The sequence below is a fragment of the Manis pentadactyla genome, chromosome 8 (assembly GCF_030020395.1).
Source record: "Manis pentadactyla isolate mManPen7 chromosome 8, mManPen7.hap1, whole genome shotgun sequence".
NCBI lineage: Eukaryota > Metazoa > Chordata > Mammalia > Pholidota > Manidae > Manis > Manis pentadactyla.
This window is the reverse complement of record NC_080026.1, coordinates 105705283-105732546: the sequence shown is the minus strand read 5'-3', so window position 1 is coordinate 105732546 and position 27264 is coordinate 105705283. Positions and strand designations below refer to the sequence as shown.

Sequence of the window (27264 nt, the reverse complement as noted above, 5' to 3'; positions counted from 1 at the left end):
AAAACAGGCAGCACACATGAGGGAGTTGTAGAATAGGTAACAGATCTGCTGACATGCAGATCATTGAGGGCTGGATGTTTAGGTCAAAAGGATGTGCTTTTTCTAGTCCCAAGACCCTTCTGAGTTTTTAAGCTCATTCCCATGAATTTCAGTGTGTAGGGACAGTGCCTACAGTCTGTGCAGAATTTTTTCTTAACTCAGTTACCATAGGGATGGATTGATTGTCTAAGAAATTGCAAAGCAAAACAAACAATATTTTGGGAATAACTTCACAGAAAGTTGTATTTTCATCTATGCTTTCCCACTATAATATATTGATTTATTTAGCATTTAGTGAAATGATTAGATAATTTTCCCATGGGAAAATCTAATTTTAGTTAGAGTAGGTCAGACCAACTAGGATCTAAAAGCTATGAGCCTCAAACAAGTCTCTTTTTTTTTCTTTTTTGCCTAGAATAAAGGTTAAGTACAGATGGGGGGTGGGGAAAGAAGACAAAAAGAATAAAACATATATATATATATATATATATATGGGCAGTTTCCCACACATCATGCTTCCTCACATTTCACATGTAACAGTTGGTAAATTCTTGAAAGGAGTCTGGGGTCAGGTTTTTGTGACTTTAGGGTTATGTAAATAAGGTTTAATGAAAACCACATTTCAAGTGGAATTCTCAGTACCTGGCTGTAGAGTTCTACTGAGGATTCTCCTTTGAGCTGATGGCCTGTGAGGTAGGTATTATGTGAAGATTCAATATAGTAGTAGGAGAGGGGCAGCTGTAATTCTTTAATGTTCTCTTGTGACTCATCATTTTTGGAGGCAAAATTATCTTTATCCATCAGAAACCTACAGGAAACAAATTTTCTTAAAATTGCATGGGAAAAATAGATACTCTTAAATATGAGCAAGAGATAATTTAAAAGTTACCTTGCAAACCCTTCAAAAGACATTAGGCCCTGATGACACATACTAACACTAGGCTCGAACTTCTGTAAAGGATACAAAAAGAGTATTATTTAGGAGAAGGAAACTAAGGGGGAAAAAAACCACATCATTTTTTAAAGCTGTTCTGTTTTTATCAGGAAACATCTAAACCAAATATTTGAACTAATTTAGTTATGCAGAGGTAAGATGTAGTTTTTTAGGCCAAAGAAAACATTTATTATATGTGAGTTTATTGTATGAAGCATATTTATTTAAGAGAAAAAGGAAAGCGAGAGAAAAGAACAAGGTTGATTTATATGAAAACAAAAGGTATCAGTTTATCCAGGTGAAAATGGTGCTAATCATAGCAGCAGTGGTAGGAGCATTGGTGGGAGATGAAATGAGATGATTCCATAGAATGCTTATTAATACAGTGCTTGTCCTTGACAATGTTATAGTGAGCACTCAATCATGTGATCATAATCTTACATTGTTGGCATTACCAGTGATTAAATCCAATTGCTGAACAGTGAATCCATGGATCCCCAATCAGTTAACAAGGGAGGTTGAAACCTAGACTAATTCTGCTGCATGCAATGCTGTCTCATCCCCCCATCTCCTGCCACCCACTAGTTGAAGCTACCACCACCTCTTGCCTGGGTTACTGTAATAGCTTCCCACCTGCTCTCCCTGCTTCCACAACCTCTCCAGCACAGTTTATTTTCTAGTGAGAGCAGAGTGACCGCTTAAAAACATAAATCAAATCATGTTACTCCCTTGCTCAAAACTTCCCAGTAGCTTCCCATTTCACATGGACTAAAGTCAAACTCTTTACCATGGCCTAAAATGCCTAGATGATTTGGCCTCTGGCTTATGTGTTTCCCATCACACCAGCCTTTTTGTTTCTACTCCCTGTCTGTGATGTTATTTCCTCAGACCTTCATATAGTTTATTCATTCAGGGCTCAGCCCAAGTGTCCCCTCCTCAGAGTGGCCTTTGCTGACCCCTTTCAGCCCTCCTGCATTATTCTGTCCCCTTATTCAGTTAAATTTTCTCCAGAACCCATCATTACCTGAAATTGCATTATATCTTTATTTGTTTATTGTCTGCCTCACCCACAAGAATGTAAGCTGCTTTGGGGGCCAGAACTTGATCTTATTTACTACTATTCTCAGGTCCTCGAGCAGAACCTACCCATAGTAGTAGCTAATAAATATCTGTTAATTAATCAGAGGTTGAAAACTCATACTGCTAATTCTACTGCATGTACCAGAGCAATAGGATGGAATCATGTATTGATTCCTTATAACAGACACTGAATAAGAGAAGGCTTGGGATGTATGTTAATTATATGCTAAATAAGAACACTTATATATTTGGCATTTGAAACAAAACAAAACCTCAAATTTTGCCCCAGATTTGAAGCCTTTGGAAACAAGTACAGAAAGAGGAAATGATTAGCAGAAAATAATTAGAAGTCACAGACTTTACACATATGTGTGCATATACAACAGGTACAAACCTGAATGATGCTGAGGATTTCATCGTAAGAGCAGTGTTCTCCTTGGCAATTCACCAGGAAGTCATTGAGCTGGAGGATGCCAACCCCGAATATGCCCAGAGATGTGCTCTCGACCCCAGTGCCATTTGTCACAATACTCGCAGCAGCAATGGCATCAGATATCTGCCTCTGGTTATCTGAAAGTTGCTGTTTACTCTTAATGAACAACCCCAAATCCGAGACATTTCTGGTCAACAAATCTGAAACAGAACCACCCATAGAACATGGACAAGTTAGCCAGCATCTTTCACAAAGTTCATTTTGGAGATAATGGTGTTGTGGGATTATTAAGCTGGAGAAACCCTTCAGTAATCTGTCTAAACAAAGCCATCAGATTCAGTGCTTATTCCTGGCTTCACATAGTTGAGGGAAATAAAAAAATGAATCAATGAATAAATAAAAAACTAAGAGAGAGGTAGGTTGATGATCTTGAAAGCTTACAAGTTTTGGTATTAGGTGGGAACTAAACACACATTCAATTGGGGACTTCAGAATGAAGCTGGACTTTGGTCTTTGAGAATAACTACTACATTTTTATGTTTGCAGAGATGAAGATATACATTTAAAATCAGTTTTCTGTACCTTAAAAATGTAACTATAAACACTTGTGTGCAGGTTTCTGTGTGAACATGTTTCAACCCATGTGGATGAATACCAAGGAGTACAATTACCGGAGTATATGGTGAGAGTATGTTTAGTTTTTTAAGAAACTGCCAAACTCTCTCTGAAGGGGCTGTACCATTTTGCATTCCCACCAGCAATGCTCCAGTTGCTCCACATTCAGACCAGCTTTGGTATGGCCAGTCATTGTCATTGCAGCCTCTTTGGAAGGTTGTCCGGCAGTTCCTTACAGAGCTAGACACAGGCTGACCATACAATCCAGCAATTGTGTTCCTAGGTATTCACCCAAATGAACTGAAAACTATGTCTGCACAAAACATGACCATGGATAATTATAGCAGCTTTATTCATAATTGCTAAAACTTGGAAGTCCCAAGATGTTCTTCAACAGATGAATGGATAAATAAACTGATACATCCATACAATGGAATATTATTTGGTGATAAAAGTAAATGAGCTATTAAGCCATGAAAAGACATGGAGGAATCTTAAGTGCATCTTGCTAAGGGAAAGAAAAAAGTCTGAAAAGGCTATGTATTGTATGATTCCAACTACATGACATTCCAGAAAATGTAAAACTATGGAGACAGGGTGAAGTGGTTGCCGGCCATTCAGAAGGGGGTGGGATGAATGAAAAGGTGGAGCACAGGGGATTTTTAGGGCAGTGAAACTATTTTGTATAATACCATAATGGTAGATGAGTGCCATTCTACTTTTGACAAACATGTAGAATGTACAATACCAACAGTGAATATTAATGTAAACTATGGACTTTAGTTAATAATAACATATCAAACATTCCACACTAGAAGATATAATAGGGAAAACTGCATATGTGTTTGTGGGGAGAGTATGTGGGAACTCTACACTTTTGCTCATTTTTCTATAAACCCAAAACTACTCTAAAAAAAACTCTACTAATTTTTTTTAAAGTGCAACTACTTGACTAATCCATACTTATGCAAACTTTATGACTAAAGTTGAAAAATGTTAACATTCTTAGCTTAAGGACAATATATGTTTTTAAATAATTAAAAAGCATCTGAAAGAAAGAGGACAGGTTTTGTTTTTGTTTTTGTTTTGTTTTGTATTTATAGTTTCTAGTAAGAGAAGAGAAAAATGATAGCCTTAAAGTGCATGAGTGGTGATGGTAATGGTGGTGATGGTGATGGGATAGAAGAATTAGACATCCTGGCTAAATATTAGTAAAACTATCTTGGGTGTTCAGACAGGAGTGCTCTGCTGAGGTCACTATACACTCTCATGTTGAAGAGCAGACGACTCCTACCCTGGGGCTGAGTACCTATCTGCCTGCAGGCAGGGAAGAGACTGGTGGTTTTCAATTGGGATGCACCACATGCCTAGTGGACATTTGGAAGTGGGTGGGAAAGGGCTTTTGGTTCTCAGAATGACTGGGAGGCTCTATTGGCTAACATTCTGGAATACATGGACAGACCCATACAATGATGAATTTCCTTGCCCCAAATGCCAATACTACCCATCCTCTTGACACCTTAAAATAATTCTGTAAGTGTTTCACCATGTTCCAGGTAACAGAACACCTTTTGGAACAGGCTGAGGGTTTGTGTGATTGGGTCTCTATATCTTCATTTTTAGATAGAAAGATCTCCAAGGGAAAGGTTAAATTGCCACACAAACCTAGGTCAGGCTGAAGACCACTGGAGTTCTCGTCAATGGTTAGGTTGGTGTAGAGTGGGACTGACTCGGAGCCGGCTTGGTTGCAGGGCACAGCATAGATGTCAAAGAGATCCTTTAGGTCCTTTCGGCTCCTCACACTGGGTGAGTAATGGAGAACACCTCACATTTAGTACTGTTATAAAAATGTGGGACTGAGAAAGGGTAAGGAGAAAGCATGCCATACCTGAACGATTTGAAGAGCTCAACAAATTCAACAAAACTCATGTTACTGTCTGAAATCATGAAGCTCTGAAAGCCCTTCATTCCTCCTTTGATCCGCCCGTGCCAGCTGCTGCTGCTCCAAGCACTGCAACAAAGAGATGGCCTTAATGGGCAAAACTGGGCACTTTTGTCATTTTGTCCCAACAGACGTTCTCTGATTAGCAATGTGACCAAAAAGATGGATTGCAAGTCATTGACGGTTTAGGTTATTTTCTGGACTCTCCTTTCATTACTCTCAGAATTAATCTATATTGTGTCAGAGGAAATAAAACATATATATTGAAACTATGTCATGTTTATAGTAAGGGCACAAGGCTGAGTTAATATAATCATGTGAGTCTACTAATCACAGCACTTCTTTAAAATCATGGATCAATGGGAAAAAAATGTAAACACAGTGTTTTTGAAGAAAAGTCATTTTTAAAAAGAGCTCTAAATTACTCAGTCATAACCTATGGAAAATTATGCATATCCTTGCCTATACTCTAAATTATAGAAACATATTTAAGAAGAAAGTCTTGAATGAATCAGTGTTTTCTCTTTTACCTTTCTTTATCAGTTTTTAGATGAAAACAAGGAAGGGCTTTTAATACTAATGGAAAATGTGAGTCACAACAGTATTAAGAATGGAAAGAAGCTAACTCTGCCTAGGATTATATTTGTGCCTGTCAAGGCTGTATCTATTTAACATAAAAATATCAGTCAATTCAGTCAAAAACTCAGTCTAGCTGTTTCACAACTTTAAAAAATTTTCTACACTCGTTCCCCGACAGGATAGTATGAGAAATGTTTTGATTGATTTTTAGTCAAATCAACGAACAGGATCTTTTTTTTTTTGTTTTTGTCTTTCATTTTTTTTACTTTTAAGATATTTCAAATATATAAGAAAGTATAGAGATTACTGTAATGAATGGCCAGTTTATCTTCAATCCTGCTAATAATGTTTATCTATGAAAAATGATTTTGAGTTATCTGAAGGTCACCTCTGGTGGTGGAGTAGTTTTTCAAAGGGATAGCTCTATAGGCCTTTGTAGGCACAGGCTGTTGATCCCCAATGTGGTGTAGGAAACAAAGGGTAGAGAGTCTGGAAGAGGAAAAAGGTCTGATAAAGTGCTTTATCATTTGCATTTAAACAATTACATTCCCTTTCTTCCTTTCTTCTAGTTCCAGGTTCAGCCCCTGTCTGTACAGAGGCACCTATCTCCCTCTGACATTAGAAAATTGTATCTGTCCACTCTTGTCCTTTCTAGGGATCAGCCTTGCTTTCTCCATGAACAGCATTCGGGCTGATTTTTCTTCTCCGGCCTTGCCTTTCTCAACGCTTTATGGGCTCTGTGATCTTGCATCGTTTTAGAACACCTGGTGGGCCCTGACCTCTGTCCTCCTGTGGTGGGGCCCTGTGATCTTGCATCTGGCATGTTAGTTTTTCCACTTCTACTTCTTTGAAAAGATTTTCCTCCGTTATTCTGTCCTTCCTTTTCCTGTTCATGAATGGTTGAAATAAAGGGAAAAGCCACTAGTCCAAGTTATCTGGCTCTTATTTACATGGGGCACTGTATAGGCTGAAATATAATGTAAAGAACTCTGATTCTTTGTAGCTTTTAATGTTGTTACAAACCTAAGCTTACAGAAGTTTTGCAAGAAACAGAATTCCCATGTACCCTTGACCCAGTTTCACCAAGTGTAGAAATCTGAACGTATAGAGCATAAATTATGTTCATTATTTAGTGTGTAAGAATGCTTCCCTTTAAAATATGATTTACTGTAGGATTCTTATCAATAGCAAGCTTCCCTGAGAGACTGTGTGATGCGTGTGTATAATTAACATTTCCAAAGCCAGTGTCTGCACAGACTCATTCCTTTCTCCTACTCCTCTGTTTGATAAAAGTATTATATTGGTTCTGTCTGGAACTTCTGCATTTCTTAAACTTTAGTGTGGGGTTGAGGAAGATGGTGTGATATTCTGATTCCTTTGGAAGTCTTTCATTTTCATAAATTTCTATTAAATAATAATTTAATAATTATTTCTTCTAGATGTTGTTTTAAATCTGTAATATGCATAAACCTTATAAAATAATTTACTATACCAGCTTCAGAATAATATCGAAACAAATCTAGCTTGCTGTAATATATTCATTTCTCCAGACATGTATATCTTATCTTATACATGAGAAGAGTATCAAATATATTTCACCCACTAGCAAAGGGTCAAGTAGCTTATGTTAAAACCTAGTTTATCCTTCATTTAGAGCAGTGCTATCCAACAGAACTTTCTGCAATGATAGAAGTTCTATATCTGTACTGTTCACCACAGTAACCACCAGCCATTTGCAGCTATGGAGCACTTTTCATGTGGCTAGTATAACTGAGAAACTGAATTTTAAATTGTATTAGTTTAAATTTGAATTTAAAAAGCCAGCTTCCCCCCTGCCCCCTCCTCCCCCAGCCGCTTCTATATTGGACAGAACAGATTTAGAAAAATCACAGCTCAGGGTGTGTTATGCTACTGATCTTTGAATGGTTGGTCTGTCAAATAATTAGGAGCAATTATAATAATACAAGAAGGTAGCAGTATAAAATCAGGCAAATTAGGAGCATTGAAAAGTTTTGGGTTTTTCAGTTTTCAAGGTAAGTGTTAAGTCAAAATTAGGGACAGTCTTTCCAGAGAGCACTGGAAGAAGATGCCGTTCTATATAACATGAATAATGTGAACGGTCCTTCTGTTTTATCATGTTAAGGCCCCACCTGGATGGGCTCTTGTTTGAAGAAGACAGCACAGGGGAGGACACTGGCCTGATGGGAGATGATGTCCCGGCAGTCAAATTAGGGGACCCAGCTGTGGTCAAAGAGTGGGCTCTTCTGGAAGGGAGGGGGTGAGGAGGGCTCATGATGGCATTCATTTCTGTGAGAGGGAAAGACAGAAAAGAGACAATGACTCCGATTATATTATCCCTCAGCAATCAAATAAAACCCAAAGATGTTTCTGAATGTCTGAACAAATCAATCTAGGCAGGCAATATCTATCTAAGAAACAGCAATATATTCTGATGAATGGACTAATCTGGTGGGTTCTCAACCCTGGTTGCACATTGGAATCATTTGGGGAGCTTCAAAACTGTGTAGATGTCGAGGTCCCAGCCAGAGATGCCTAAATCAGTTAGGCTGCGGTGTGGCCAAGACATCCAAATATATTTTTTAAAAGCTCTAATATCCAGCCAGTGTTGAGAATCACTGCTCTAATCCATCACATTGTATCATGTATATCTGATATTCCCTATCAATAATGGCAAGTTAATTAATGCAAATTTTCTTCCAAGTACACTGTGCTTGCAGAACTACCTCTTGGGTTCCATCATTTAATTAAAAACAAAGGTAAGTATACTTAACAAGATAAAAGTTTTGTTAAGAATGCCCACAATACTTTAGTCGCAATTTAAAGCCAAATGCGTATTTCCCCACAAAGTTAAAAAATAAAAATCTCACATGTGAATTTCTGCTTTACCTGATTCTTCTTGCTCATTAGCATCTTGAGGATCAGAACCACTCCGGCTCCGGCACTCTTTGTGCATTTTGGCCTTCCGGGTGGCCATTTCATCATCGGTCACCTCTCCACTCTCACCCTGGGAACAAAAAACTCACAGTGTTTCTCATTCTGTATTCCTTTCCCATCACTGCTTTAGTTCAGGCAGGTCTCTACTTTCTGACTGGTCCACCTTCAATACTGCCTCCCCCTGGTGAAACCAGGAAAGGCCTCCATGAAGGCTGACCAAGTATTCTCATGCTATATTACCCCGTTTGTTCTTCATTATAAAGCAGCACTCCTCAGGGGAGGGGGCTGACAAGAGGAGGCACACCCCTGGACTCTCTGGGTAGAGACAAAATTAGGAAGCCAGTAAGTTCAATGTAGGCATCAGCAGCCTCCTAGATACAAAAAGTGGGACTTTTTCCAGATAACCATGGACAAAATATATTACCATGTTTTAGTGATAATATATATAGCATAATATATAGTGATAAATACAGGTATACATATATATAATTTCATATCATGGTAAAAAAAACATTAAATTTAGCATTGTAACCATTTTTAAGTACAGAGTAGTGCTACACTTACAGTGTACCTTGTTGGGCAACAATCTCTAGAACTTTCTATTTTGCAAAACTTAAACTCTGTACCCGTTGATCAATAACTCCCCTTTTCCCCTGCCCCAACCCTTGGAAACCATTCTACTTTCTGTTCCTAAGAGTTTGACTATTCTAGGTACCTCATCTAGGTGGAATCACCCTCAGTATTTGTCCTTTTGTGACTGGCTTATCTCACTTAGGATAATGTCCTCACTTAGGTTCATATACATAGTAGCATATGACAGGATTTCCTTCTTTTTTAAAGGCTGAATACATTCCACAGTACAGTATGTTATACCATCTTTTCCTTGTTTCTCATTAATGGATGGATATTTAGACTGCTTCTCTTGATAATATATTTTAAATTGTGTCCTACATTTAGCATTTTGGCCTTCTAAGGCCTTCATGATCTGATCCCTGCTCCTTTCAGTCTTTCCTTGCCTACCACAGAGTTCATGCTCCAGCAAGGAGCAGAAACCCAGAACTGCTTCCCTCAACAAGCCACCTTCAAGTCTCTCTGCTGCCTCCTCTACTTTCCCTGTGTTGTCTGTCTGGTAAATCCTATACATCCTTCGAGATCCATGTCAACTTCTCTGTGAAGCCTTCCCTGCTTCTCAGCCCTGTATTTTCCTTCTCGCTACTCCCATAGCACTTTGCAGATGGTGTGACAACTCTTATTCAGATCTTTCTGTGTTAACATTCCTGTGGACCCTGACTTCTTCCAGGTGTTGACTTAGTTCCAAGCACTGGGCCCGGTAGTATCTTGTATATCTGATACACAGGAGGTGCTTGGTAAGCCCTTGTATTTCATTTGTTTTTATACTTCATCTTGTCCTCAACCCAAAAGACCTAATGTGGTTTATGGAGATGTAGACCATACGACCATACAATGGTCCCAGATGACTGTGTCTTATATTTAATAAATAAACAACACTCTACCCTCATAAGGATTTTCTTCTTTTTCTTGGTGGTGCTTATGCCCAAGGTGTTGTTTCTCTGTGCATTGGGCTTCTCAGCACTTTTTGCTGATGTCCCAGGGCTGGGGTTTCGAGTACTCCATCGTCTGCCACCAAACAACTCCACAGCATGAGCCAAAGTTGGCCCTTCGTACCTTCCATCCTCCTGTAAAAGAATCACATTCTGAGCACATAAATTAATGGCTTCCAGTAAATTCCCAGAGGTGGGAGAGCACAGGCAGTCATTGGAGAATAATGATCTGGTCACCCAGGTGGTTCTGCTTTCTAACTATCAGAAGTTTCTGTTGGGATTTCATCATGTACTCTCTTATCCTGGTCACAGCCCTGCTGAGTTCCAGTGATGTGCTTTAATACTGCCATGGTCAACCGGAATTAATAAAAATGGTTTAACCCTTCTCAGATTCAGAGGTTCTGTTCCAGAATTACCACTGTAGGAAAATACACTTAGATGTACTTCGTAAATTACTGCTTTGAAGGATTGTGTGTGTGTTTGTGTGTGGAAATCTATTTAAGTAAAATCAAGTTCTATTTGTTATTGCACTGCACTAAGGTATATTTTCACCTAATTTGATGTTTGGGACAGCCTGACTTGAAATATGGAGTATGTGGCATGTATGAAGCTCACTTTGGAGGGCTCTAGGGAGCACCTCAAATAGCTGGGATGCCATCTTCTTGAGTGACAAATATCCAAGAATAGAGAACACAGGGGACTCAAAACACCATGTGTATTATGATTCCATGAGCAGCAAAAGCATATCCAAGGGGCAGGTGATGGTTTACAATAGCTGCTTCTTGTAAGGCAACTCCATGTAACATACACTGAGTAGCAGCAAGGATTTATTAATTATAAATATGGCCAAAAACTCTCCCTATAAATCAGGAGTGTCAGTTAATGAAACTACAAAAAGTCACATATGAATTAAAGATGGTATTTCATAGGTTGTATAAAAGGGGTCTTTTAAAATTAATTTCCATTTACTGTCTTTACTTTCTGCAAACTTTTAAGGATAGTCCTCCTTTGCTATTCCAAAGAAGTGCTTGTGAATAGATTTTGCTTTGTTGTAGATAATAAATAAATAATAAAGAGGCTTTCTGGGTGTGTACTTGCTCCTTCATCCTTATGTTCAATGGCTGATTTTATGACTTGAGTTGTGACTTCCCACTTCCCACATCCTGTTATGGAACCCAGGATGCTGAGTAACTTTGATACTTGATAACTTTTGATGATCTCTTGTAGTGGGTAACTGTGACTTATGCTTGTCCATTAATCATTTGTCTTTTCTCTAACCATACCCCAATTTTACTGTATCTCTTTGCCACTAGATACAGTCTTGGGCCCATCAGTCAAGGAACATTCTTCCTTGATAAATGGTTAGCATAGGATCCAAATAAGCCAATCAGAATCTCCCTCCTTCATAAATCTTGAATGTAGTGATACTGCAGGAGAATGAAAATGGTCAGAGATCACTCCCTCGAAAGAGTCCCTGCCAATAAGTCGCTATAACTGACACCAAAGTAGAAACAACATTTCATGACACAATTTCATAAATAGGATTTAACTAACTTATTGAGTAACATACTCTGAATCTGAACGAAATTTTATAAAAATTTTATCTGTGTGCTTTAACTAACACATCTTTAAAAATTCAATAGCCCTCTTCATTAAAATTTAAAACTTTTGCTCAGTGAAAGGCACTGTCAAGAGAATTAGAAGACAAGCCACAGACTGGGAGAAAACATTTTCAAAAGAAACATCTGATAAGAGACTATTAAAAAAAAAAAAAAGAGACTATTATCTAAAATATGGAAAGAAATCTTAAAACTCAACAATAAAACAAGCTGATTTTTTAAAAAAGGGCCAAAGACTCTAACAGGCACCACCAAAGAGGATATTCAAATGGCAAACAAGCATCCTAAAGTGGGCCACGCTTCACTCTTAATGGAAATGTTTTAGGCCTGGAAAATGCAGGATGCCTTTGTTTAATCTTTAAAGAAGACTTTCTGGGAACTAAATGTAATGAATCTTTATTTTGATTTATACAAAACAGTAAACTTGTTCAGAATGGGTGAAGGGTATACCTTTTTTTTAATTTGGGAGAAAGACTATTGTAAGTGAAGACACATTCTGCTTTAGAGAACAGTTCATGTGGAGGTTGAGGATTAGGAAACTGATTCTTTAAAAATATTCATGCACTTCCACTTCTTGGCATATCTTTGCATATGGTATCTTGAAGAGTGCTAAACTAATCTAATCCTTTGAATAAATTCTTTTCCCTCTTGAAGATAGCCTGAATATGATTCTGTTGCTTAGAACCGAAGAACTTTACCTGATAATCCTGTATTTAACCTTCCCAACTTTCCAGAGATCTTTCCAAATATCAGGATTATGGGTTCTCAGCTCTGCTCATGAAAACATCAAGCCAAAACTCATGATACCAGTCTTTCTTCACCCCCCACACCAAGTCTCTGCAGTTTACTTCCATTTTCATTTTCCCATACTCCGAGGCTTTTTTACAAATGTCACTATTTTACTCTTTTGCTTTATCTCCTGTTACTATATCCATAAACCAATTTACATTTACTATTACAAAAATACTTATATTAGAAAGTAACTTCACATTCATTCATCACACAAGGGGATTCTGACCTAGAAAGATTATTTTCTATATAAAGCCCTTCCCAAATGGGGGAGAAGAAATACTCTTATAGGGCTGATAACGTAAGTTTGGACTATTCATAAATTTCTTTAACTTATAGATACAGTTATACAGGTTTCTTTTGTACTTTAAGACTCCTCAGAACCTTAAATGTGCTAAGTCATTTTATAAGTCACCAACAGGGGCATCTAGCACGATGCCTATTTGACCTTTTGTTCTCCAAGTACCAAATTAGCACCGTTTTGATGTTCTCTGGGACAGTGTGGGAACTGGTCTATATCATGGGAAAATAATCAGTCCCGTTGGCTGTTTTCACTTAAAAAAAAGAAATCTTGAGCGTCAGTTTCTAAGACATGTTGCCTGTTTTCCTAGGCAGCTCATGTAGATGAATATTTTCAGGAAGAACATCACCTATGTTTTCAGAAGTGACTGAGGTATATGGAGCTCTTCTGCCTTTCCACTGTATCAGTTTGGTTTCACACAGGGGTGGAGGGATGGAGGCCTGGTGAGAAGGGAGGATGTAGCCGTCTTTGTAACTGGGTAGGACTGAGTTTGCTCTAGGTCTTCCTCTGCCTCTGTTCCAGCAGCATCTCTTACCTCTTCCATTGTGCTGTTAATGTTCTCACCTGGTACCTCCTTCAGCAAAAACTGAAGGTTGCCAGTGTAAATGAGAAAAACCAGGTGCACTTTATGTATTAATTCAGCTATATTATGCTATCAGACCAGGAAGGAAACAAATAGAATAAATAAACCACATAGGCTTTATGACAGTGATTATATTGAGCTCAAAGACTTTGGTTTATGTCCAGGTTGAATGGATTTTCATGATTCTAGAAGGCTGAGGAATGATTTTAATTAAAAATCAATATTCATAATAGCTCCTGAAGACCTTTCTTCAGACAGGACTGCATTGAAAGCTCCCTGTGGAGTAGACAGGAAATAGGTGTTTTGGTTTCCATTTTAGGTGAGTTAACAGAAACTGGCTTTGTCCTGAGCAGCATTAGCATAATCATTTATATAGGTTTGTGGGCTTATTAACCAATTAATTAAGTTAGTTATTCAGGATATGATCTCTACTCATAAGTATGGCATGAGTGTGAGGAAAGGGAAGAGGAGGAGCATTTTATATGCCCCTTCTAACATCTTAGAAGGAAAAATGTTTTTATTTTTCAGAAACACTTCTGGGAAATTACCTGAAGAAAACAAAATCACTAATTTGAAAAGATATATGCACTTCTATGCTTATTGCTGCATTATTTACAATAGCCAAAACACAAAAGCCAAAGGCCACTGAAATGTCTATTGATAGATGAATGGATAAAAAAGATATGGTAAATCTATACAATGGAATATGACTCAAACATAAAAAAGAATGAAATCTTCCCATGTGAACACCATGGATGGATCTAGAGGGTATTATGCTAAATGAAATAAGTCAGACAAAGAATGACAAATACCATATGATTTCACTTACATGTGGAATCTAAAAACAAAACACATGAACAAATAAACAGAACAGAAATAGACTCACAGACCCAGAGAACAGAGGCTGGGCATGGGGGTTGTGGGGAGATGGGTGAAATAGGGAAAGGGGAAAAATTGTGAGAATATTTGATATCTTGATCTGGGTGACAGTTTACATGAGTGTATACACATGTTCAAATTCATTGAGCTGTACACTAAGATTTGTGTATTTTATTGTATGTACCTTAAAAAAAGAGAACATGTTAGAACTGTGAAAAGTACATGAAATCAATTATTTGAGTGATTTAAGTCATTGCTTTCTTTGTGACACTAGTAAAAAAGGTAATTTCTCCCCAGAAAGCTAGAAAAGCATAAAAAGAAGAACTAAATACTTTGGTACAACTCATTTGACAATGCCATCAACAATGTCACCTTGTGGAGGGGTTTATGACTCAGTTTGCAAGCACTCTGCCCTCCGTCCTCCTCAAGCTTGCTGCTGTGGTTATGGTCATGTCTCTTATCACCTCACTCAGCCCAGGCCTGCAGCCACGGTGAGCTGAAGTGTTACAACACCTGACAACTTAGGTTTATAAGAAACACCCTCAGTTTAAGCAGCTGACTATGAAAAACTGCCTCCTAAAGGCTGCTGCCCCTACAATCGTGGCTAGAAAGAAGTCCATGTATGAGTTATCCCCAATTTGGGAAAGTTTCTTTTGACCTTGTAAATTCTTCAGTAAGACAGCAATATCCTGAGACAGTAAGTTAACGTCCTGAGAGTCACATAGCATGTTAGTTGATGAAGCAGGATTTCAGTTTCCAAAGTGAAGGTTTCCAATCTATTCATTTGATTACAATGCTTACAATGCATTCAGATTACAATAATTTCAATGGATACTTTGAGTAAGTTAAAATGCTTATATTAACTAGTTTCTTTCAAATGTGAGTACAATAACCAGTTCCTATTTTCATGCAAAATAATAATAGCACCTACTATGAGCCAGATGCTATTCTTCATACATACAAATTTACTTTATGGCTTTACACATATTAACTCAGTTAAACCTCATAGCCTTCCTATGAACAGGTATCACTATTCTCATTTTATAGATAAGAAACTGAGGCACAGAGAGGTTAAATAAAAGTTGCCCAATATCATTCAGGTAGCTAGCAACAGAATGGGAGAACAAACCTAGCAGTTTAGTTGTTGTGTCTTTACCAGATTTATGTCTTGAGAATTAAGCTATTAGGAGAGAGGGATGGCTGCACCCTTACCTGATAGAAGCTGACATATTGTTTCCGCAGCCACTGTTGCCTTTGGTCAGGGAACTTCCTCATCTTTCTCACAGCTCTAGTGAGTTCCAATAATCCACTGAAGAGCATGTTAGCTGTATGTTTTGGTGCCACAAAGTGCAGTAATCTATTGTCTGTGGTCTGAAGCCCATAGAGCAGTGTCACACCAGTCTCTGAGAGAAGCATGCTGCCCAGTTTGTTCTGAACACACACAGTGTGTATATCAATGCTAGGGTGTCCCATGTACACAGCCTTTGCTGAGAACAGATCCAAAACTCCCTCCGCCAGGCCGCTTAATCCAGCATTGCCCAGTAATGGGAATTTGCCAGGCTCAGATGTGTTACTTAACACACCAAGTTTTGCTTTAGTAACGGCTGGGGAGGCAGTGGTGGGCTTTATCCAGGTCAAGGTGCTATTGTCAGGCTGAAGCTGGAGGAGGCAGCGGGCAGAGAGGTGCGTGTCCTGGTCATAGTGGATGACCGTGGCGCCTTGCAGCAGGAACTGGTGCACATCAGCTCGGATGGATAACACGTACCATGGAATGAGCTCTGTCCCATGGTTAAAGGCCTTCTGTGGCTCTTCCGATCCATGAGGGTCCCACTCTTTGGGCTGCTCAAAGATGTCGTTTTCAGAATCTAACAAATCTCCAATTATAAACCTGATGGAAAGAGATAAATCTGGTCTGTCATAATTGGAAATAAGAACAACACAAAACTTTTCATTCACACTGGACATCACTTTTCATTCCACAATGAATTCAAATTAGCATAGGGAATATAAAATGCTAAAAGTCACAGAACAATTTTTTATAACTATACTCTAAAACCTTATATTTAGCAATATGTCTGACCATAGGCATAACGAAAGGAACTATTAGATCAATTATTGTATTTTTAATATTAATCACAATCTTCATTAATCCTCATTATGTATTAGTTTTCTTTCTTGTGTCAGGAACTGACTGTGTTAAATATTTTCTATATATTTTTGCATTTAATTTGACCTTTTTGGTAAGTAAGTTTTCTTATTCATTTTTTTCCTATCAAGAAACTGAGGTTCAGATGGGTAAGTACTTTGCTGCCAGTTACCCAGCTCAGGAGAGGCCTACCCCAGGCAGCATTCTAATTTGTCTATTTAGCCTGGGATTTTCATCACTAGGTTCATTTGCCTTCTGTGTGATCAGAACCAAAACTCATGACCTGAACACAACGGAACTAAAACAGGTAAAACAAGACTTAATAAATTGGCTTGAGAACTGCCTCTTAAAAATAAACAATTAGTTCAGACACCCATTTGGAAACACAGTCATAATGGCCAGATAAGCAAGAAGAGCTCTTATTGATTCAACCTTAGATATCTGCATATACATGTGTGCACATGAAGATCTGTCTGCTTGGAAAATTTAGCAAGTTGCCTTCTCTGAGTCAGGAGCCTGGATTGTTAGGGTCAGAAGACTCTGGGGAGACCTTATTGCCTCTTTTCTATCCGGCTACTTTGATAGGAACATGCCCAAGAGAGACTCATTGTCTTCAAAGCACGAGGATCTGTTAGCAAGATGAAGGTTTCTGCTGTTTGATCCAGCTGTCACTAACAAAGTAGCCAATAACATTGAGCAGTTGGTCCACAGATCTCTGGGAAAGAATGTTCCTATCATCTTGAGGCACTTAAGCAGACTACTGCCTCTTCGCAAGACATGAACAGCAGCACTGGGCTTCTTAGACTCTCAGTTTAGATGCTGGTCCCTGAGCAACATCCCACACCTGCTTCAAAAGATCCTTCCTCCTTGCCTCACATAAGATGTGCATTCTTAAAAAATGAAGAGAAGTCTAAAAGAAATCTCACAAATCTGATGGTCAGAATATCCATTTCAGAAAACCCACACTGAAAACACTGGAAACAATCCAATTGTCCATCAACAATAAATGTATAAAAAAAATTTGATATAAAATGTAATTCTAAACAGCAAAGAAAATGAACATACAGTAGCTAACTACATGCAACAACACACACCAATCCTAAGATACCCAAGAATACATAATAGTATATGATTACATTTATGAAAATATAAATTTCAAAACCAGGAAAAACTATACTATATTGTTTAGAAATACATAGTAGTGGTAAAATTATAAAGAAAAGCAGGACGCAGTATTATAAAATTCACGGCAGTGAATTTTTCTGCAGGGGTAAGGTTATAATCTAACTGGGAAGGGAAACAAGGGAAACACTGGGTGCTTGCAATATTTTCACTCTGGGAGGTAGTTACGTGTATATTCACTTGATAATTATTCAAATACATTGGTTTTTCTTGGTGTCATTAATCTACAATTACATGAACAACATTATGTTTACTAGGCTCCCCCCTTCACCAAGTCCCCCTCATATACACCTTCATAGTCACTGTCCATCAGCATAGTAAGATGCTGTAAAATCACTACTTGTCTTCTCTGTGTTGCACAGCCCTCCCTGTGCCCCCCACGTACTATACATGCTAATGGTAATGCCCTCTTTTATTTATTTATTAGATTTTTATTAATTATTTCTTTGTTTTGTTATCATTAATCTACAATTACATGAAGAACCTTATGTTTACTAGGCTCTCCCCTACCCCAAGTCCGCCCCACAAACCCTATTACAGTCACTGTCCATCAGCATAGTAAGATGTTGTAGAATCACTACTTGTCTTCTCGGTGTTGCACAGCCCTCCCCTTTCGCCCACCCCCCACATTATACATGCTAATCGTAATGCCACCTTTCTTTTTCCCCGCCCTTATCCCTCCCTACCCTCCCATTCTCCCCAGTCTCTGTCCCTTTGGTACCTGTTAGTCCATTCTTGGGTTCTGTGATTCTGCTGCTGTTTTGTTCCTTCAGTTTTTCCTTTGTTCTTATACTCCACAGATGAGTGAAATCATTTGATATTTGTCTTTCTCCTCTTGGCTTATTTCACTGAGCATAATACCCTCTAGCTCCATCCATGTTGTTGCAAATTGTAGGATTTGTTTTCTTCTTATGGCTGAGTAATATTCCACTGTGTATATGTACCACATCTTCGTTATCCATTCATCTACTGATGGACACTAAGGTTGCTTCCATTTCTTGGCTATTGTAAATAGTGCTGCGATAAACATAGGGGTGCATCTGTCTTTTTCAAACTGGAGTGCTACATTCTTAGGGTAAATTCCTAGGAGTGGAATTCCTTGGTCAAATGGTAAGTCTATTTTGAGCATTTTGAGGAACCTCCATACTGCTTTCCACAATGGTTGCACTAATTTACATTTCCACCAGCAGTGTAGGAGGGTTCCCCTTTCTCCCCAACCTTGCCAACATTTGTTGTTGTTTGTCTTTTGGATGGTGGCCATCCTTACTGGTGTGAGGTGATATCTTATTGTGGTTTTAATTTGCATTTCTCTGATAACTAGCGATGTGGAGCATCTTTTCATGTGTCTTTTGGCCATCTGAATTTCTTCTTTGGAGAACTATCTGCTCAGCTCCTCTGCCCATTTTTTAATTGGATTATTTGCTTTTTGTTTGTTGAGGTGCGTGAGCTCTTTATATATTTTGGATGTCAAGCCTTTATCGGATCTGTCATTTACGAATATATTCTCCACTACTGTAGGGTACCTTTTTGTTCTACTGATGGTGTCCTTTGCTGTCCAGAAGCTTTTCAGCTTGATATAGTCCCACTTGTTCATTTTTGCTTTTGTTTTCCTTGCCTGGGGAGATATGTACATGAAGAAGTCACTAATGTTTATGTCCAAGAGATTTTTGCCTATGTTGTTTTCTAAGAGTTTCATGGTTTCATGACTTACATTCAGGTCTTTGATCCATTTCGAATTTACTTTTGTGTATGGGGTTAGACAGTGATCGAGTTTCATTCTCTTACATGTAGCTGTCCAGTTCTGCCAGCACCATCTGTTGAAGAGACTGTCATTTCCCCATTGTATGTCCATGGCTCCTTTATCATATATTAATTGGCCATATATGTTTGGGTTAATGTCTAGAGTCTCTATTCTGTTCCACTGCTCTGTGGCTCTGTTCTTGTTCCAGTACCAAATTGTCTTGATTACTGTGGCTTTGTAGTAGAGCTTGAAGTTGGGGAGTGAGATCCCCCCCACTTTATTCTTCCTTCTCAGGATTGCTTTGGCTATTCGGGGTCTTTGGCTGTTTCATATGAATTTTTGAACTATTTGTTCCAGTTCATTGAAGAATGTTGCTGGTAATTTGATAGGGATTGCATTGAATCTGTATATTGCTTTGGGCAGGATGGCCATTTTGATCATATTAATTCTTCCTAGCCAGGAGCATGGGATTAGTTTCCATTTGCTGGTGACCTCTTTAATTTCTCTTAAGAGTGTCTTGTAGTTTTCAGGGTATAAGTCTTTCACTTCCTTGGTTAGGTTTATTCCTAGGTATTTTATTCTTTTTGATGCTTTTGTGAATGGAATTGTTTTCCTGATTTCTCTTTCTATTAGTTCATTGTTAGTGTATAGGAAAGCTACAGATTTCTGTGTGTTAATTTTGTATCCTGCAACTTTGCTGAATTCCAATATTAGTTCCAGTAGTTTTGCAGTGGAGTCTTTAGGGTTTTTTATGTACAATATCATGTCATCTGCAAATAGTGACAGTTTGACCTCTTCTTTGCCAATCTGGATTCCTTGTATTTCTTTGTTTTGTCTGATTGCCATGGCTAGGACCTCCAGTACTATGTTAAATAACAGTGGGGAGAGTGGGCATCCCTGTCTTCTTCCCGATCTCAGAGGAAAAGCTTTCAGCCTCTTGCTGTTCAGTATGATGTTAGCTGTGGGTTTATCATATATGGCCTTTATTATGTTGAGGTACTTGCCCTCTATGCCCATTTTGTTGAGAGTTTTTATCATGAATGGATGTTGAATTTTGTCAAATGCTTCTTCAGCATCTATGGAGATGATCATGTGGTTTTTGTCCTTCTTTTTGTTGATGTTGTGGATGATGTTGATGGATTTTTGAATGTTGCATCATCCTTGCATCCCTTGGATGAATCCCACTTGGTCATGGTGTATGATCCTCTTGATGTATTTTTGAATTCAGTTTGCTAATACTTTGTTGAGTATTTTTGCATGTACGTTCATCAGGGATATTGGTCTGTAGTTTTCTTTTTTGGTGGGGTCTTTGCCTGGTTTTGGTATTAGGGTGATGTTGGCTTCATAGAATGAGTTTTGGCGTATTCCCTCCTCTTCTATTTTTTAGAAAACTTCAAGGAGAATGGGTATTATGTCTTCTCTGTATGTCTGATAAAATTCCGAGGTAAATCCATCTGGCCTGGGGGTTTTGTTCTTGGGTAGTTTTTTGAGTAACGCTTCAATTTTATTGCTGGTAATTGGTTTGTTTAGATTTTCTGTTTCTTTCTGGGTCAGTCTTGGAAGGTTGTATTTTTCTAGGAAGTTGTCCATTTCTCCTAGGTTTTCCAGCTTGTTAGCATATAGGTTTTCATAGTATTCTCTAATAATTCTTTGTATTTCTGTGGGGTCCGTCGTGATTTTTCCTTGCTTGTTTCTGATTCTGTTGATGTGTGTTGACTCTCTTTTTCCCTTAATAAGTCTGGCTAGAGGCTTATCTATTTTGTTTATTTTCTTGAAGAACCAGCTATTGGTTTCATTGATTTTTGCTATTGTTTTATTCTTCTCAATTTTATTTATTTCTCCTCTGATCTTTATTATGTCCCTCCTTCTGCTGACCTTAGGCCTCATTTGTTCTTCTTTTTCCAATTTGGATAATTGTGACATTAGACTCTTCATTTGGGATTGTTCTTCCTTCTTAATATATGCCTGGATTGCTATACACTTTCCTGTTAAGACTGCTTTTGCTGCGTCCCACAGAAGTTGGGGCTTGGTGTTGTTGTTGTAATTTGTTCCCATATATTGCTGGATCTCCATTTTAATTTGGTCGTTGATCCATTGATTATTTAGGAGCGTGTTGTTAAGCCTCCATGTGTTTGTGAGCCTTTTTGCTTTCTTTGTACAATTTATTTCTAGTTTTATACCTTTGTAGTTTGAAAAGTTGGTTGGTAGGATTTCAATCTTTTGGAATTTTCTGAGGCTCTTTTTGTGGCCTAGTATGTGGTCTATTCTGGAGAATGTTCCATGTGCACTTGAGAAGAATGTGTATCCTGTTGTTTTTGGATGTAGAGTTCTATAGATGTCTATTAGGTCCATCTGTTCTAGTGTGTTGTTTAGTGCCTCTGTGTCCTTAATTATTTTCTGTCTGATGGATCTGTCCTTTGGAGCAAGTGGTGTGTTGAAGTCTCCCAAAATGAATGCATTGCATCCTATTTCCTCCTTTAATTCTGTTAGTATTTGTTTCACATATATTGATGCTCCTGTGTTGGGTGCATATATATTTATAATAGTTATATCCTCTTGTTGGATTGACCCCGCTATCATTATGTAATGTCCTTCTTTATCTCTTGTTACTTTGTTTTGAAGTCTATTTTGTCTGATACTAGTATTGAAACACCTGCTTTTTTCTCTCTGTTGTTTGCATGAAATATCTTTCTCCATCCCTTGACTTTTAATCTGTGCATGTCTTTGGGTTTGAGGTGAGTCTCTTGTAAGCAGCATATAGATGGGTCTTGCTTTTTTATTCATTCTATTACTCTGTGTCTTTTGATTGGTGCATTTAGTATATTTACATTTAGGGTGATTATTGAAAGATATGTACTTATTGCCATTGCAGGCTTTAGATTCGTGGTTACCAAAGGTTCAAGGTTAGCTTGTTTACTACTTTACTGTCTAACTAAACTCGCTTATTGAGCTATTATAAACATAGTCTGATGATTATTTCTCTCCCTTCTTATTCCTCCTCCTCCATTCTTCATATGTTGGGTGTTTTGTTCTGTGCTCTTTTTGGGAGTGCTCCCATCTAGAGCAGTTCCTCTAAGATACCCTGTAGAGGTGGTTTGTGGGAGGCAAATTCCCTCAACTTTTGCTTGTCTGGGAATTGTTTAATCCCTCCTTCATATTTAAATGATAATCATGCTGTATACAGTACCCTTGGTTCAAGGCCCTTCTGTTTCATTGCATTAAATATATCATGCCATTCTCTTCTGGCCTGTAAGGTTTCTGTTGAGAAGTCTGATGATAGCCTGATGTGTTTTCCTTTGTAGGTGACCTTTTTCTCTCTCTGGCTGCCTTTAATACTCTGTCCTTGTCCTTGATCTTTGCCATTTTAATTATTATGTGTCTTGGTGTTGTCCTCTTTGGGTCCCTTCTCTTGGGCATTCTGTGTGCTTCCTTAGTCTGAGCAACTATTTCCTTCCCCAGTTCGGGGAAGTTCTCAGCAATTATTTCTTCAAAGGCACTTTCTATCCCTTTTTCTCTCTCTTCTTCTTCTGGTACCCCTATAATGTGGATATTGTTCTGTTTGGATTGGTCACACAGTTCTCTTAATATTGTTTTATTCCTGGAGATCCTTTTATCTCTCTCTGCATCAGCTTCTATGCACTACTGTTCTCTGGTTTCTATTCCATCAATGGCCTCTTGCATCTTATCCATTCTGCTTATAAATCCTTCCAGAGTTTGTTTCATTTCTGTAATCTCCCTCCAGACTTCTGTAATCTCCCTCCAGACTTCATCCCTTAGCTCTTGCATATTTCTCTGCAGCTCTGTCAGCATGTTTATGATTTTTATTTTGAATTCTTTTTCAGGGAGACTGGTTAGGTATGTCTTTGCAGATCCTCTCTCAGGTGTTGTCTGAACTATCTTGGACTGGACTAAATTTTTTTGCCTTTTCATGGTGATAGCATTGGCTGTAGGCAGGTTGTGGGTGTGTCAGCTGGGAGAATAAAGTCCTTTCCTGCTTGCTGGATGCCTTGCCCTTCTCCGCTGCCTTTGTTGGTTATCCGCACTCCTGGAGCAGCCACCAGGTTAATCCCCTAAGCTGCTGTGGGCAGGGTGTCCGTCAGAGCAGCACGGAGCCCTGTGGGGAGTGACAGGCACGCCAGGTGCACTCCTCCATGATAGCAGCGCCCCTGCCAGGCAGCTGTGTACCAGCAGCGGCCTTTGGGTCTGGCCTGGGTGGCTGTGCATTGGGCTGGGATTCTGGTTGGCTGCTGGGAGAGCGCCTGCTCCCTCTGGCTCCACTGCAGGTGCACGTGGGGCTCTCCCGCACCAACCTCTCCCTTACTCCTTTGGCTCCACTGCTGCCGGTGCACACGAGCCACACCTGGGCTGTTCGGTCGCTGCCGCTGCGGGCTCACACAAGCCTCTCCTGGTCCCCTCTGGTGCTGTTGGCGCACGTGATATGCTCCTGATCCCTTCTGGCGCTGTCGCCCCCGGCACATGCTGCCACTCTCCCGCTACTGGGCCGGTGTGTCGGGGTCCGCGCCAGTTGGAGGAACGACTGGCAGGCTGCATAGTTTTGTGAGGGGCTTCAGAGCTGTGCTGCCTCCCTGTAGTTTAGGGCGCCTAAGGTTCCCCGGGATTCCCAGCTGCTGGCTAAGTGTGCCAGGAAGACTTCATCCAGCTATGGGGTCCCTGTCTCTTTAAGATTTGCAGAAAGCACCCACTTTTCTTTTGTCTCAGGGGTGCTGGTTGTGGGGACCTGCCCACAGGTTTTGCTTTTCCATTTCTCTAATATCCAGCACCCCATGCACCTTGTGTCTGCAATCTGGGTGCGGATTTCTAGAGCTGGTTGTTTAGCAGTACTGGGCTTTCACTGCCTCCCCGTTCCAACTCTTTTCTTCCCGCCGGGTTCTGGGGTGGGGGAGTGTTCAGGTCCCACCTGGCCGTGGCTTGTACCTTACCCCCTTCGTGTAATGTTGAGTTCTCACAGATGTAGATGTATCCTGGCTGTTGTGCTGTATCCACTGGTGTCTCTTTTAGGAGTAGTTGCATTTATTGTATTTTCATAAATATATATGTTTTGGGGAGGAGATTTCCTCTGAACTACTCACACCGCCATCTTCCTGTGATCCTCAAATGCATTAGTTTTTATAAAAACTTTTCATTTTAGAATAGCTTTAGATTTTTAGAGAAATTGGAAAAGATAGTATATACCACATCCAGTTTCCCTATTATTAACATCTTTTATAAGGATGGTATATTTGACACAGTTCATGAAGCAATACTGACACATTATTATTAATTAAAGTCTGTACTTCAATGAGATTTCCTTAGTTTTTTACCTATGGTCCTTTTCTGTTCTGGGATCCCACCCAGGACACCATACTATATTTAGTTGTTATGTTTCTTCAGGCTCCTCTTGGATATGGTGGCTTCCCAGATTTCCCATGTTTTTGATGCTCTTGACAGTTTTGAGGAGTACAGGTATTTTGAAGAATGTCCTTCAATTAGAATTTACCTGATGTTTTCCTCATAGTTAGACTGGGATTTTGGTCTCTGGGGAGGAAGACCCCAGAGTCAAGGTGCCTTTCTCATCACATCATATCCAGGGAGCTGGTTAAGTAATGTCAGTCATGTCCCATGGAAGTTCTTTTTTTTCTAAACTTTCTTCTTTCAAAGGAAGTCATTATGCACAACCCACTACCTCCTAAAGTTTGGCATCTCTACATAAGTTATTCATAATTAATTCTGCAAGGGAGATTTGTCTCTTCTCTCTCATGTGTTGTTTATTTATCATTTACCTATATGAACTTATGAATATTTATTTAATACTTTAGGTTATAATCTAATACTACTTTATTTTGTTGCTCACATTGTTCCAGCTTTGACCATTGGGAGCTCTTTCATTTGGCTCCTGTGTCCTTTGACATAACCCCATTATTCTGTGTGTGTGTGTGTGTGTGTGTGTGTGTGTGTGTGTGTGTGTGTGCGCACGTGCATGTGTGTGTGTGTGTGTTCAAGCATTTCTTTACTTTCTGGCACAAGATTATCCAGGATCACCTTGTGTAATTCCTGCCCCAGTCATAGAATCAGCCATTTCTCTAATGAGTCTTGCTTTCTTTTATTGAAGAATGTTATTAGAAATTGAGATTTAGGTGCTAGGTGCAGATGCATTCTATTTTATGCACTTTTCTTAAAAATACATGTCACAATAAAAAGTGAAGGAAGGAAAAGAAAGTAAATCATCTGTGCCTAACTTAGCTCTATTTCTCTGAAATTGCACTCAGTAACAGTAGAAAACCAATACTTACATCCTCTTATATAATACTTGTGTCCATGCTTCATACATAGAGCATGGTAGTTAGGAATATGCCTTCTAGAGTCACCCTAGGTTTAATGTTCAGCTCCACTACCTATTTGCTGTGTGACCTTGTCAAATCACTCAACCTCTCTGAGCCTCACTTTGCTTATCTGTAATGGTACAAAGACAATCCCCACATCACAGAGTAATGGCAAAGTTCATATAGGGTAATACTTATAACACATTCAGTACAGTATCTAGCTCAGTAAAGTACATGGAGGTTTCACCCTTCCCCTTGCCCACTTCCTTTTCCCTAGACTGAATCAGCCCAGCTGTTTCTCTAGAGGGGCTTTTTTCAGCACCACCTACAAGTCGTTTAATCTTTTTTTTTTTCCCTTTCTCTGGGATGATTTCCACATTCTCCATGTCACATTCTTGTTTTGGTTATTTTTTAAGGGCAAAAAGAAATCAATCAGTGAGTGTCAGTATCCATGAAATACAACATATGTTAATTTGGACATAGAACTTCTGATTTCAATTAAGCAACAGAAATGGTGTTTCCCATATTCATTTAATCTGAATTCTCAGCTAAATCAAGTATTTTCCAGTGAAGAACTATAGGCATAAAACAGTGTCTGGAAAGAAAAATTATGAGGCTTTTCCAGAGCCCATTTCTGCTGCTCAGAGATGATGTAAGCTGGGAGAGCACGGACACTGTCTTTGTTAGCATCAAGTTCTATTTTAGAACACAAAAAGAACTAATGCTACATGTTAGCAATTCCATTAAAAAGTATTCTTTCAGATAAAATCGGCAACTGTTTACAATTTTATTTCAAGAAGGAAACTAGTAGATTTGTCTCTTAGATCATACAGTGAATTTTATGTCTTTATGTGCTTGATTCACTCAGGAGACAAGTTTCTGTGCACTTACAAGAAGAAATAAGGTGGAAATTAAAGCTTATTTAGGAACCAAATTATATTAACCGAAGATCAAAGATGTGGTTTATCAGCAAAGAAACCACCTTGTTAAGTCTAGGTCATATACTTAAGGAGACAAAGGAGAGGTGAGGGGAAGGTTTGTACCCGACCCCTAAAAAGGTTCTGGAGCACCCCATCCTCCAGGAAGAAATCAGAACTGGACAGATCAACACTTTTCTAAATGTTCCTGATGAGAAAATCTTATATTAGGGGACAAGTGGGCTATTTATCAACCCGGTTATGTAATTTCTTAAAAATGGTTCATTACTTCCCACAAAGTCAAATAGATTACATGAACACGATTCACCAAGTGGTAAGACTTAACTTAATTTTGTAAGATAGAAGAAAATATATACCTTTTCCAAAGGGCTTGCTATGACTGTTTCCTGTAATAAAATCCAGAGTTTTAAGCTTGCTTCTGGCAAGTTCTTGCTTTTAATTAATCTAGCACCTTCTTCAACTACAGACAGTTTCTAAATTGTACCTATTATACCTGGGTAATGTGTAGACTTCAGAGCCAGCCTGCTAGAGGGTAGATCCTGGCCTTGCTAGGTATGAGATCCTGTGTAAAATGGAGCTGTTTTGAGGATTAAATAATTTAATATATGTAAGGTATTTAGGACAGTA

The 27264-nt window shown here is 38.9% G+C and overlaps 1 protein-coding gene across 4 annotated transcripts in view; it reads right to left on the bottom strand.

The window, feature by feature from the left end:
• Positions 1-27264, bottom strand: part of PLCE1 (phospholipase C epsilon 1) — a 323016-nt gene that overhangs the window by 50461 nt on the left and 245291 nt on the right. For 2 of the 4 annotated variants that reach the window (XM_036886335.2, XM_036886336.2), the window contains exons 8-16: positions 15523-16198; positions 10092-10274; positions 8530-8647; positions 7773-7929; positions 4990-5112; positions 4767-4903; positions 2448-2686; positions 929-990; positions 682-847 (exon numbers count right to left, since the gene is read on the bottom strand). In XM_036886335.2, the coding sequence (XP_036742230.2) occupies positions 682-847; positions 929-990; positions 2448-2686; positions 4767-4903; positions 4990-5112; positions 7773-7929; positions 8530-8647; positions 10092-10274; positions 15523-16198 (1861 nt within the window). The remainder of the gene's footprint in view (positions 1-681; positions 848-928; positions 991-2447; positions 2687-4766; positions 4904-4989; positions 5113-7772; positions 7930-8529; positions 8648-10091; positions 10275-15522; positions 16199-27264) is intronic. The other 2 variants (XM_036886337.2, XM_036886338.2) reach the window with 1 other exon arrangement.